This window comes from Mizuhopecten yessoensis, unplaced genomic scaffold (genome assembly GCF_002113885.1).
Source record: "Mizuhopecten yessoensis strain PY_sf001 unplaced genomic scaffold, ASM211388v2 scaffold3575, whole genome shotgun sequence".
NCBI classification, from domain to species: Eukaryota; Metazoa; Mollusca; class Bivalvia; order Pectinida; family Pectinidae; genus Mizuhopecten; species Mizuhopecten yessoensis.
In genome coordinates, this window is record NW_018405113.1 from 1,514,140 (window position 1) to 1,529,311 (window position 15,172).

General features: G+C 33.6%; 1 protein-coding gene across 1 annotated transcript; it reads left to right on the plus strand.

Annotated features, from left to right (window-relative positions):
- The first annotated feature begins 1,012 nt into the window (after nucleotides 1–1,012).
- LOC110447737 lies at nucleotides 1,013–12,463 on the plus strand. The gene is made up of 6 exons (XM_021493629.1): nucleotides 1,013–1,050; nucleotides 3,642–3,741; nucleotides 4,533–4,616; nucleotides 5,538–5,633; nucleotides 6,695–6,817; nucleotides 8,438–12,463. The coding sequence occupies exons 2-6, from the start codon at nucleotides 3,678–3,680 to the stop codon at nucleotides 10,987–10,989; spliced, it is 2,919 nt and encodes a 972-aa protein (XP_021349304.1). The 5' UTR covers nucleotides 1,013–1,050; nucleotides 3,642–3,677; the 3' UTR covers nucleotides 10,990–12,463.
- Nucleotides 12,464–15,172: the final 2,709 nt, after the last annotated feature.

Consider the following 15,172-nt stretch of genomic DNA (forward strand, 5'->3'; position numbering starts at 1 on the left):
ATGCGAAAGATAAACGATGCCCCGCGCGGAATGACACCAAGTGGCTACCATATAGAGACAGGGGGTCGTAATCAAACAAATTTCGAGGAAGTGAGCAATCGAAAACGAAACATAACAAAACTATAGTTATCAATGTACGTATAAACACACTCATGCCCATCGGCTGTTAGAATGACTCTATAGCATTGTACTCGGGCACAATACACATGAAATGACTGTTGAACTATTATAAACTACTTTGTCCGTACACATCCAAAAATATCGTGTGGCAGATTAGTGCAGTCTTTTTTAATAAACCGGTGGTGATTATTTGAATGATATAAGGACGTTTTTTTATCAGATTAATGAACTGTTTTCTAAATCGCCTGTATTATGACCCAGTTTTATCAAGATAAATAATTCTGTAAAAGGTTCGTGCATCAAATTATATTGATAACAAAACAATTAAATCTAACTTTAAACAAAACTGTAATAATTTGTATTATAGTCTGTCATGATTGACACGGATTCTCAGTTTGATGACGTCATTGTTAGGAGTTAATCTTGATTTACATAGCGGATGGATACCGCAAGGTATATTTCTTTGTAAATTTGAAAATACTTCAGGTTTTATTTTTGTTGCTCGCTTTAATATCTCAATGTACTTAAAGGCAAGATAGCGTGGTATACACTTACTTTTTTTTTTAACCGACTTGCTCAATTTGTATAAAATCTATTTTATTCTTATACGTTGTAGTAGGTTTTTCAGCATGTATGACTAATGTACACATACCTACCGAACAGAGGAACTGACGATATCATATAAGTCAAGGAGAATGGTAATTAAATATTTCCACCGATATGATGACCTTGTTACACAAAAGCCAAAAATAAAACGAATACACATGAGTTATTTTTGAATCCAATTAACATGATTTCCGAGAAATCATGGCGGCCTGTCTGCAGATCGGTTTTTCAAGAAATGCTGACGTATAAAAGGCGATCTCCATAGGTTTATGTTTATATTTCTCGTCTAGGGTGTTTAAACACCAGTTCAGAACTGAAGCCAAGGTAAGTAGGGCTTTATTTCATATAAAATGTTTCATGATTGTGAAACTGTTATATAACAAAATAGATTGATGACATCTAAAATGTTTAGATAACTTTGACAGTTATCAATTTTTACTAATATATAAGAATAGACAAAGTAACTGTTAGCATGTGCTCTTCTCAAAATTTTACAAAAAATAAATTTTATAATTAACTTAAAAAGAGGCATTTTGGCTGGTTTTGTTTCTTTTGGAACAGTTTTTTATTTGCATTTACAAGATACAATACACATTACAAGGACACAACTTACACTCACACTACCTTACTTCTTGGAATGAAGATTCTTTATATAAATGAACAAGTGGTTCTCTGTTATGTAATACAAGATAATATAGTATTCAGCTGCACCTCACCATCTCAAAATCGAACGATTCACTCGCAGAAAGGTTTTCATGCCTGAACATTTAGAATAGTTAGACAACAAAATGAGCCTTAACTTTTAGTTTAGAATTATTTTAAGTCGTCCGAGATAAAAAAATAAATAAATTGAGGTCTGACTAACATTTATGCGGGAATTTAGACAACGTTAGCATGAACTGATTAAGTATACAGGTTACTAGATTTCTATCACTAAAATTGATAGTAGTCTCCATCTTTGATGGAATGCCACCAGTTTACCATTGCATGTAGATATATATTTTTCAGTATTATAGTAATTCCTAATATCTTTCTTAACACTTTCTATACATGACATGTCACCTTTCACACGCTGTTTGTAAATGTAATGCTTAACGATCAACACAATTAGATTTTGGCCTTGATATTGTTTACCATGTTTACCAAAAATAATCTCTTGTTTCGTAAAGTTAATAAACCACCTGTTTTGGTTTAAACAATATTTTATTTACAAGTATGCTGTACATAATATATAATTTTACATAATGTAATATTAGGGATCTGGCAACAAGAGTAGGCTCTTATATTAAGCCATCTCCCAACAATGAGAAGATTGCAGTATAACACAGGTTAATTAACATCAATAATTATATAAATTCAACTGATTTAGCTAATTTAACAATCAAGGTCGACCATTTGAAATAATAGGTAATAAGATTGGCAGTAGAGAATAATGTTAATATTTACTTTAGAGTATAGGGACTAGAGATGTAGGGTAATAGTTGGAAAGGGGGGGGGAGGGGGGAGAGCGGGGATTTGATGATGATGAAGTGAAATGGAATTGAAACCTATGCAGTCACCCAAATCTACCTGTTCCAATGATATACCTATGCACCTGATTAAAAATTTCTGTATCATCATTGCAAGACAAGTTTGGATCACCATGTAATAACTTTCCGATGTCCACGATTACCCCTAACTTAGCTATGGTTTCGGCCCGAATTGTGTTCCTACAGTCAATGAGAAAGTGAGAAGTGGTTTTAATGCAACCATGGTTTCTGAAACATGATTAATATATAAATGATGGGTTAATGAGCTGCATTCGAGTCGAAGCCTTGTATGAAGTACCTGGACACGCCGTTTGCCGAAGTAGTAGTAATCGGGTATCTTAGACGTATTCCTACTAAGGTAACGGAGAAAAGAAGATTTAATTGGGTTGTTCCTAACATGTTCAGGTATCAAATTTTTATTCACGGATGGCTGAAGGAAAGAAAGAAGACATATAAATATTGGTTCTGCTATATGGAGGGTGCATATTCAAATTTGATCTTAAATTGTAACCTTTAGTGGAGCCGGTGGATGGGGGTAGGTGATTTCGTAAGTAAGAGGGAGCAAGTCCATTGACTATATTGTACATAGCTTGCATCCTATGTTTATATTTCCTGTAGGACAATGATTCCCATTGGGTTTCATTAACAAGGGATTGTGAAGATGCGGACTTGGTTGCACCTGTCACAGTACGAGCTGCTTCAGTTTGTATCTTTTCTAGATCAAGAATCTGCTGTTGGTTGCAGTCCCCCAGACAATATCCGCATATTCTAGGATAGGCCTAATATAAGAAAAGAACATAGTTTCTAAAGATTTCCGATCTAGTTGGAATTTCAATGATCTCAATATATCAATTCTTTTCCATGCTTTCCTAAGTATGTTGTCAATATGTAAATTCCAAGAGCAGCTCTCTTCAATGGTTAACCCAAGATGTATGTGACTACTGACTTGTACTATTTGTGTATTATTCATTATTAATGGAGGATGATCGACTTTGACACGTTTCCTAGATAGAATCATACTTTTAGTTTTATTTTAACCACATGTTTTCAAAAATATCTAATTTTCAAGGAGGTTCCATAATCTTTCAACAAGTTCACATTCACAAAAACATATGTAAAATAGTTTCCTCTGTATGATTACAGAAAGTACAGAGGGAATTGTCCAAAGCATTGATTTTTGTTAATAAACTATTAGTTGCCAGTATCCTATGTGTAATTCTGTAACATCTTTTGTTCTGTAAAGAACAACATTTTGTAACTTTTTCAAGTCTATAACGTCTAAGTTGAGTATGTTTGACCATTTGTCAATATCTAGTTGTATAGCTAATGTTTGAAATAAAAATTTCATACATGTCTCTACAACCTCTAATATATATATGCTTTCAGCTGTGGACTTGAACGTATGCATCGTGCCTTGCGCCTATGAAGATGAAGTTTGTTTACTCATTGCTGCTGCTTATGCTAGTTGCAGTGTGGGCTCATCCTGGTAAGTGTTAGTAGGAGGTATGTCAGGGTCGTAACGATTAAGAGTTAGCACTGTTATGGTCCTTGTATCATCTATGGACAAGTCGTCTACAGTGCCAACATAATAAACGATATCAAACGAGTTAATGTCACGGTAATCAATTACCCTTCTCACTAAAGGAATATACCAGGCTTCCCTTTAATTGTGATGATTTGAAATAGTTGGGTCGCTACTACAGAACTCTTCCTTTAAATCACAAAAGTTGTCCTGTTGACGAATAAGTTAAGTAGTCATGGTCTTCTACCAGATCAGTTTCAATCTACACTTCAATATTTACGATCGTAGTCATGATTTGATATTCTGTTTTGAAATATTACTGTCAATCATACATAAAAAGACGTATTCATTATGTCTCGGATATTTCATGACCGATATATACATACTCCCCAACATTATACTGGTAATTTATCATGATGAGAGCATGGCATTTTGCCCTCCCGGAGCACTTTGCTTCGCCTCCATTTTATTCTGGGACTTCATGATGACATTCCGGGGCCGTTTCTTTTCATGTCTCGTTCGTTCCTATTTTGACCTTTTATATCGAGTTTGCATTCCATTCTTGTTTCTTTGTGTTTCAATCGTTAATCATATTAATTAAAAGTAGCACTGTAAATACTTGCACTTTACATCAGAAAGCGAGCAAACTTGAGAATAAGGAACTTTTTCATAAACTTCTTAATTGAATAAGTTGTTTGGATAAGTGTTTCATACAAATACTTTGATCAACAAGTTTTCCTCTTTTATTGTTATAGATTACAGCGAGTCTGATGATGATGACGGTAGAAGTGTCACAACGGTTCAGAAAGCAAGATTAATGACAGGAGACATATCACGAAGTAAGCATGCTTCTTTTGCTTTGAATATTTGCTATTGAATAAACCATAGCTATAAACAGTTGGTAATAAGGAAATTAAGAAAGGTGAGTAACAGTGGGGTATAAAAAGAAGATATCCTTAAAAAATCAGAAATGTGAGTAAAAGTGAAATTTACTTTCTGTTAGGTTTAATCAATAACAATAATAGTAAGATCTCTGGAAAGTATCTCTCAGCGGAATTCTGGATAAGTAAGTAGGCAAAAATGGAGTCTAATAGAAATAGGTTTGGTCAGGGCTACTCAAAGTGAGTAAATAGTGTGAAGTCTAAGAATAGTAATTTGTGATGAAGACATTTTTATTTTTAGAAGAGTTAATATTTTATAACCTTTAAAACATGTACATGGGAATACAGTTTTATGACTATTAGACAAATTTTCACGCTTTTACAATCCCATTTACATTGGCAAAAATATGTAACCGACTTCCCAGTATCGTTAACAGTGAGCAATATTGATCTTCAGTGGTGCTAGAATGGCAAGCAAGGATAGCCTAAGCCTATAACATTAAAAACTTTCCGTCACTTGTTGCCGTAAAGTGTCAACCAGGTGTTGGCCAAACCGTGTTCTATATAGGTTAACCATTGAAACATATTTGTATTATCTTTCTTATTGAATACACCTTTTCAAAAGAAATTCTGCATGCCCTTCCCTTTATACACTTGTACGTTAGTTATATTTCTTTATAGTTAGCCTATTGCTGAGGACAATGATAAGTAGTACTAAAGTACATTCCTGCGTTTATATGGTTTATCATAGGATCGGCCTGTTGACAAGGACACATTATATATGCACGGGTATTCCGGTTTATTGTAAATTTATGTCTTATCAAATACAGGAACATTATCTAATGCTTAAAAATGATAAAAACGTTCTTCTTTTTTTAGATAACAGCAATGAGAATCGAAAGGTCACAAAAGTTCGAAGAAAGAGAGGAATTTTCGGTGTGGCGTTCCGCGCAACAGCAACAGCAGCGAAAACATGTAAGCGACAGTTGTAATACCATTTTATAATCAAAATAGATACATACTGAAACGTCTCATATTGATATTTTGAACATCAAATAGTCTAAAGGTGTTTGTACTGAACATTGATTTGTCATGGTAAGAATAATCTAAAAAAGAAGTATTCGCGGCAAATGTTTACAATGTATCTATATATTACTGAAAAATTTGACCTATCTAAGGGATTGATAATTTTCTATAATGACAATATTCAGGATTGAGTATATGATTGGTTAACTATCTCATGGATTGTTCATCCCACGGATCACATATAACTTGGGTTAACTGATCTAATAGAATGAATTTTCTGATGGTATAACAAATTGATTAATAGCTTTATGAATACACATTTTGAATTTTTGATTTCCTCAGGTATTGATCAAATCTTAAAATGCAAAAAAATAGATCATAATAGAACGTTTTATTCGTTATCACCATCGTCTGTTATTTATTACCAGGATTACTCTTTGAAAGGAACTTTCATGCGTCCACAAAATTATTTTGTTATCATTATGAAAAATAATGCCTCATTAAAATACACACTAAAATATCTGCGGCATTTTTATTAGGTTTTTATTATGATTATTTCCAAAGTCTTATTTCTGGTGTGTATTTGACCAGATAGGTTTATTCGTGTGTATCTGTCTATAAAATAATTAATCTTACTCTGAAATGAACAGTAAGCACATAGGTTAATAACTTTAAATGTACACAATCGAATGAAACCAACATATATTATTAGATATCATCATGACAATTATCTGAAAATACCGTTTATCGTTTTATATCAGTTTGACTATGATATTTTAGGGGTAATTTCACCAATATTAAACATCTTTGATAATGAAAATAATGATTTTACTTCTACTTACAATTGTGAAATATTGCTGAACGTCAGCGGAAATCATATTGAAAAATGATATGTAAAGACACAAGAAGGAAATGTAGCTGACGAAAATATAACACTCTTATCAGAAATATTTGTACTTTATTCAGTTTGCTTTATTTGTAATAGCTATTTTATGAACTCTTTTAAACAGTCATTAAAGCACTCATAAAGAACGTGCCGAGAGCTGTGTCTTCATTTTCGAAGATCGTCGGGAAGGTTGGGAAAGCAATGGAGTATGTAGAGGTGGGAATCACAGTTGTTCAAGCTATATCAGGTATGTCAATAGCAGAGTGAACATGTAGTATAAGGTTAAAATGTATACTGTTTACCATTGATTCTAGTTTTATTATTTCACAATGTTGCATCTAAAGGTATTTCACGATTAATTATTTTCATTACATCAGAAGTAACATACAATATTCCCTGATCGTGCCGAAATGACTAGCATGATCTTATGCAATACTCTAAATTATGTTCTTAAGTGTCATGGTATTCTGGATAAATATACTTATACCTCTGGCGCTGTGTTCACATACACTAAAGTTACGTGACGTTATAATGCCCTGTTTTCAATTGTTCACAGTCTCTCATATTGATTGTGAGCTAAATCTCTCCTATATGAGAGTGAAAAATAATGATGATATAATAAAAGAAACTAAATAAATTTTTCTCCCCAATAACATTAGGGCATTGATTTGAATACGTTATAGTTATAGCCCATTCACTTCTTCATACATTCTTTACTTTCGGTCCTCTTAAATACAAAATGTATGTAAATATGTTGTTAATATTTGGTAATAATTAAAACACTTAAGGATGTACTCTTCTGAGAAGAAAACAATTTTACGCAATTTTTGAAAAATGAGTTAGTGGCATAGTAGAAAAAAACAAAACGAATTGCATGTCCGTGTTGATAAACAACTCCTGTTAACGGGGGAGGGGGCAAGATCTACACCCTGCCTGTAACCTATTCGGTAAAGTGTATACGCTCTCTATCGATAGGCGAAACGTCCCGGGTCGAGTGCCATAAATAACATACAATTTCATCACATCGTATACAAATCGCTCACTCAGTCATAGCTTGACAAAAGTAACCAGTCGGTTTTGAAACGTTGCGACACGTTTAATACATACCAAGTAAAACTTTGATATAAAATGTCCAAAGGGATCTAATTGAAAATATAAGAAACACACATTTTCAAAATGGAGGCCGAATTGGTCATTTGTTTTTAATTCATAGTTTTTTTTCCAGATGGGTGGTTGATCATAACTTGTTATATATTACAAAAACACGTTTCACAAGAACAAAACGAGACTTGAACGTGATTTAAAACTCAGAAGAGTACATCCTTAAAACTAGTAATACTTACAGTATTGGTGACCTGCATAATCTACTGAATTCGATAGGAGACATTATGACGGTTGCCCACATATGGTACAGGAAACTCTTGCGTTTTTGCTTTCTGCAAATTTTGTTTCAGCACTTTACTCTGTTTATTTTCCGCTCTTTGAGAATTTTGTTTCTCGATATGGCATGATGATAAATCATTTCTAAAAGAAAACCAATCAAAATATTTAAAAAAATAAATGCAACAATGTTCAATGTATACAATTGCAATAAGACCAGAATTCGAACCATTGACTTCAGATCATTATAAATTTACTATCGCTCTTACCACCTGAGCTACCTATAGCTAGTCAAAGGAAACACATTAGCTACATGTACGTCGTGCTACTGTTATATCCAAAATGAAATTAATGAAAGATTCCTATAAGTAAAACTATATAGAAATTCTTTAGTATTTTGCCTGCAGTAGTACAGGTATTCTTAAAATCAAAGATTCATACATTCAGGCGGAATAAACGTTTTATTATTTTGCCTCTTAATTCACAGAATGTCCAGCGGTGAATATTTGCCCATTGAAAGAAGAGCTAAAGACAATCCAGGACCACATATATGAAGCATTGAAGACACTGAACCAGACTCACACTAGACTTAGGAAGTGCACTGTTAAGGCGAACCGAGTGTATCATTCAACACAGTTGATACTTTCACACATCAAGCATATTACTCAATCGCTTGTCTATATCACCGAAATTTCAGAACTGCGTTATTTGGAAAGCATGGATTTTGTATGCGCTAAAGAAAATGATACAATGATCAAGGAATGCTTAGAGGAAAAAATCAATGACATTGAGTTTGTTTACTCACGAATGGCAAAACGTTTAAATGACATTAAACATAACAATATGATGCAAGCAGTAATTTCATTTGTTGTCCAAAAGACGATATCAGTGATAATAGGAAATATTGGTAATTTATCCAAGAAAAAGTATGATTTTCTTGTTTATAAATTTGGCAAGCCGAAAAGCAAATTCAAGAAATTTAAAATGATTACCAAAGCTATCATTTCCGGTCAAAAAGGGAGAGGCAAAAAGGCATTGACTTCGGTACAAAATGCTGTGTTATACCCCGTTAAAACACTAAAAAACAAGTTAGGAAGAGTATCCCATAAAATGAGATCGCTAAAACGTAGAGTAGTTAACAAATTTGTTCATCCGAGACAGGGATACAAACGTCTTTGGAATAACATAAACCCAAGAAAGTTTTCTGTTAGTTCGGTAATCGGAGGATTCGCAAAAGGCTCATTTTCTAGTATTATATCTGCAGTCTCGATTTATTTGGAGCAAAAGAAATATGTAGAGCTAGAGGATGATTTGAGAGTGTTTATTCATGACTATCAGAATAATTTAAAACAATTAAATGAAACTATTGCTGAGGGAATCGAATCAGAAACAAACTGTACACAATACTTTGATTATTCTATCGGCCTGTTTATAAACGAATCAAGAACTGTTGTTGAAACACTTGAGTTGTTTGACCACATGATACCCAACACAACGGCATTAGAAGAAATAGATCTCACACAATTTGAAATCAAAACAGCATTATACCGAAATGTTTCTGCTATCTTACTTGGTAACGTTGACAAGGGTAACATACATCTAAAACAAAATGAACTATTACATATCTTAGAAAACGACTTTTTTAACATGACTGAAATGAAGTCTTGGGTTCATACAGAAAATACTTTATTTGACGTTGTACAGGAAGGAATCCACGACAGCAGTGTCAGCATATTGCGCATGTGCTATAAGCTCAAGTATGTAGGTTTACACACCACTGGAAGAGGAGTTAACTGGCCAATACAGGACGTTCTCTGTCATCTGGCTCTATTCCATCCCAGCCACAAGGAGTTTGATTACTACAATATGGAAAACATCAGTGACTACTGCAGACGAACGCCAGACAGTTTTCCTCTGAACACTGTTCTGTTAGACAGAAAAAATACTTTGGTGCAAGAAACAATACGACGTAATGTTGAAAGCAGCGAGGACGAGGATACGGCAAAACTATCTGACGAAATATCCCGAGATCTCGGATTTGACGAATACATGAAACTCCTGGGTAAATTTCCAGACGAGAAAGAGGTGTTGTGTAACATTGCCGAGATGTTTCCCCAAAGGTTCAAGTACGCTTTCTATGACTTGGCAGACTTCAGACCAAGATCGACTTGTAGTCTTTTAACAACCGAAAAATTCGAACAACTCCAACTCGATGCAATAGAGACGAGGAATGAAATGAAAAGATATCAAATACTTCTGAGTCCAGATATTTTCAATACATATCTTAATAAAACAATACGCAAAGGCTTAAAGGATAACGTTCCCATCAGTTCCATCTTCCAAGATATCCGTCGGTCCTTAACTGTAGCCGATGTTAGGAGAAATGACAACTGGCCATTTAAGGAGATCCTCTGTGCTCTTGGATCTGTAGCCCCTTTGGAAATGTACGTGTATGATCATTACCCTGTTGACGTCATAAGAAACCAGTGCCAGTCAGGTACGCTACTAACCTCTCAGCTTCAGGACATACTTTTAAAAAGGAAAGAGAATTTACTTGAACTCAATATAAGACGTTATGTAGACTTTGAGGAAGAAGAAAACCCAGAAGCAATGGTTAAAGAATTTTCTAATCTGCTGATGTCAGATTTGATTATGGAGTCCCTGGATATCAGCCCTACGGAACACGAGATGATATGCATGGTGGCCGATCTGTATCCTGGCAAGAAGGAGTACGGGATGTACAGGCTTAACCAGTTCAGACCGATGGAGGTTTGTGAACAGATAACTGAACAGGGATTTCAAATTCTGACAGATGAAAGGGAGAGACGCAAATGGGAGGCAATGCTTTCCAAGTATTGTTCCGATTCTGATGAACCTTGCTTTCCAATGACCCGCAAAACATCAGAAGATGGACCCCCCGCACAGCACTATTTTTCTCAGTCAGGGACATGGTCCTGCCATGCGACAAGGAATGTGTTCATCGTCATGGCCTTGTTCGCTTTGCAGTGTATAATGGAATGGATAAGCGTACATTTCTGAGGTTTTTGTGATTGGTTTTGCATTAGCTAACTGCGTCTTTCAAACATGGCCTGCATACAATGGGTGTAATACAACTTGAGCATGTTGAAGTGTAAATATAGTGTTGTATTCTGTTTATTTCTACCTAAATATCTGGGTTATTAAATATGCCTGGAAATATTTGGGATAAATATTAATAAAGAGTGTGAGCAAACCAATAATGTTTTATTGGTTTTTAATGGCAGGGAGAATACAGTGTGTAAAGCATTTTTACGTCATCATTGGTAGAATTACTATAAATATCTTGGAGATTGTTATCAATGAAATATATCAACATTTGTTAATCAATTAATTAACATTGGATTAAATGGAGGGACATTGTTACGATTTGTCCATTTAATGAATAACACAGATATTTTTATACGATAGAGAGGGTGTCTCCGAGGATAAGGATAATGATGCTTCTCATACCAACCCTTTCCTCGGAACTCTCACTAGATTTAACAAGGTTTAATCTTACATTTTTTCATCATTGCCTCTTTGTTTAAATAACAATAAATATGTACGTATCTTGTATCTAATATGTTTGCTGATTTTTGTATTAATTATTCAACAGACTTTATTAACACTTATAAATTAGGGCTATTCAATACTGTCAGTGCCTGGAAATATTTGGGATAATATTAATAAAGTGTGTGAGCAAACCAATGATGTTTTATTGGTTTTTAATGGCAGGGAGAATACAGTGTTTAAAGCATTTTTACGTCATCATTGGTAGAATTACTATATGTATTTATCCACTGACAAGATATCATTTGGAACAGCAACTTTATGAGATACATCATTTTTTAATAAGATATGTGATTGAGTTCTAAGTTCAAAGTCATTAATCAGTCAATCATTTATAAGTCAATCTTTCTCAGTGAATCATTTATCAGTCAATCATTTATTAGTCAATCTTTATCAGGGAATCATATATCAGTCAAACATTAAATTACCAACATTAATTATCGAACATTAATCAATCAATCATTTAACAAAGTGAAGATAATGAGGCATGACAAGCTGACTTTGCATAAAAAGAACCAATCATTTTTTTTTCAAAGAGATCTTATATTGAGACATCCCCTGTCCAAAGTATATACTTGCTGAGTAAGAATTGAAGACTGATGACGCACAAACATTGTATGATTGACCTTCTGTTAACAAGGGTAAAGAAAGAACATTTTTCTTGCAGTGATTGATGGTTCTTTACTTGTAGTCAACTTGAAGATAATATGAAAGTAAAGAAAGTAAATGTATAGGGTAACAGTTGTCATTGTTTAATTTTTTTTAAAACATTTGTTACCCAGTGTGTAATGTTTGTTTTTATCTATGTATATATTTGTAGTAGATATCAATAATTGAACTCATTTCCTATGAAAGTTCGGGGAAAGAACAACCTTGATAACATGATTATATCACATTACTGCATGTATGTATTTTATTTACTGTACTTATCATCATATTAAAATTTCATATTTTTTTCAAATGTTGTCCATATTATTCCTAAACAGCTTTATAAGCCAACCAAAATATTACTCTTTTGTCAGCTCAAAGTGACAGGTGAGCTTAGTACAAATATTAGTCAACATGAACACTGACAGATCCTCCCCCTACCACACCTACCTCCACCCCTTGTACCGTTTTAGTGCCAGTTCCCTTGACATTGACCTTCAAATATTTTAAACCCGGTTGCACATCGACGTATCACAGTTCATCACCATGTCAAAATTCAAAAGGATTAGTCTTTTAGAATTTCAGATAAATTATCCGAAAACAAAAGTGTGGCTGGCCTCCATGTGGGGCCCCTTAAATAAAAAAATGATTGGGAAGCAGGCAATGTCTATGTAAGCCGTCTCCGAGTAACACATAGTGCTATCAAATTGCTTTGACCACCTCTCAATGTCATTTGGATCAAATGGTTTAAATTGATGTTGAAAGTGAGTCAAGATTAGTTATCTAAATTTCTTAGAAATTATCAATTTAAATACATTTCAATAAATTTGATGATAGAAATTTGATACAACTGAAACCACATAAGGGAGACCTACCTCAAAAATGACACAACTGACAGGGATAGAATTTAAAATAAAACGTTGCACAGATCCCACTAAATTGTTTAATTAAACATAGATAGATATCACACACACTTATACATAATTACGTACTTAAGGCTGTATGCTATCTTAGTGTGACAGTCATATACTTTACAAAAGAGTTCCGGACAGGACACATTTAAAAGACAAACAATAATGTAGGCAATGATGATTTTTCTAATTACAAAATTAAAGGAATACAATTCTAATACAAATCAGAGGTAGAATCTAGAAGGTAGCATATGTCCTTAATTCGTACACAAACGACTAATTACAAGTATAAGATGTAATATAACATGTATCCTTAACTCTTACACATATCACAGGTATATTGTGTTCGATAGCATTATATCTTAACTCTAACAGAAAATGAGGACTTCTTTGTGGAAACCAAAGTGTCAAAAGGGAATGTTTGAGTTTTGGTGAACCCGACGCCGGCTGTTGGTCTTTTTACAATTTATTGGTAGTTTTGCTTCTGACATCCGTCCGCCATTACGCGCATGTGCACTTTCCCCACCTTACTTTAAGGGCTTAAAGGGGCAGATCCAGACATTTTCAGAGGGATGTCACCATTCCAGATTTCCGGTTTATTTTGCGACGAATGCGATCTGAACGATATTTAATGTTGCGCAAAATTAAGTTATATACCGGTCTCTGCCCTAACCTTTTCAAGGTTCTATATTTTAATCTTTCTTGATTTGTTTTCTTCTTTTGTTTATTAGTTAAATGCCCGAGTGGAATGAATAATTAATATATATATATTAATTTTGATAATTTATTTATCTAAATTTTCTTAAGAAAATACTTTTCCCTTCATCCTAGACAATATTATTATATCTGAACAAGACATTAACGATCAACTGTTTCTACTTAATGATGAAAAAAACCTCCTGGCCCAGATGGCATGATACCCAAGATAATAAAGAAATTAGCACCTTCTCTAATATGTCCTCTAACCTTACTTTGTGATAAGACCATTGAATTTGGTATTATACCTCTTTCTAGGAAAACAGCTAATAGTAATGCAATATACAAAGGTAAGGGTGCTCAAAATGATGTCTCTAACTATAGGCCAACTATTATATCATATCAATTTATAGCATCATAGGTTAGCATAATTGTTGAAAACTTTTAAATATATGTTTAAATATATGTAAGAATGTGATATCATAACGAAACACCAATCAGACATTTTACCAAGAGACTCAACAGTAAACCAGTTATTATATCTATATATGACACTATTGTAAATAACTTGGATCAAAATAATGAAATCAGATTTGTATTTTGGGTTGTTAGTAAGGCGTTTGATAGATTTTGGCAGGAGGGTGTACTTTTTAAATTGGACTCCTATGACATAAAAGGGATAACATTGCAATGGTTTAGTAATTATCTTTCTGATAGAAAACACAGAGTATCAACAGAGGGGTTTTATTCAACTTTTAAGCAAGTCAAAGCCGATGTACTTCAAGGCTCGGTCCTCGATCCGTTTCTTTTTTTAATCTATATTAATGATATAACAGAGTGTGTAACAAGTAAAATAAAACTTTTTTCGGATGCTACTTCTCCCTATGAAGTAATAGACAACAATTAAAATGAAATTGCAGTGAACTTAACCAATGATATAGGTTCTATTAATGCATGGGCAAAAAAATGGGATATCAAATTTAATTCACTGAAAACTGAATCTGTAATTTTCTCAAGGAAAAGGGGACCAAATCATCAAGATATTTTATTTGGTAATGAAACTGTAACTAAAATGGACATATCATATTAACAATATTTATGAGCTAGCCTATACAAGAATGAATATATCGAGAATGTTAAAACAGTGGATAGAAAATGTCTTACAACAATATATACCTCTTTTACGAAACCAATACTTGAATATGGGGATGTAGTATGTGACACCTGTAGTAACCAAAATAAAAATATTCTAGAATCAATCCAGCTAGAGGCACATGAATGCATAGAGGAACCTCACATAGTAAGTTCTATGCAGAAACTGGACTGAAGCACTTTCTTGTAGGCGAAAAAGTCATTAACTTGTACTTATGTTCTAAATT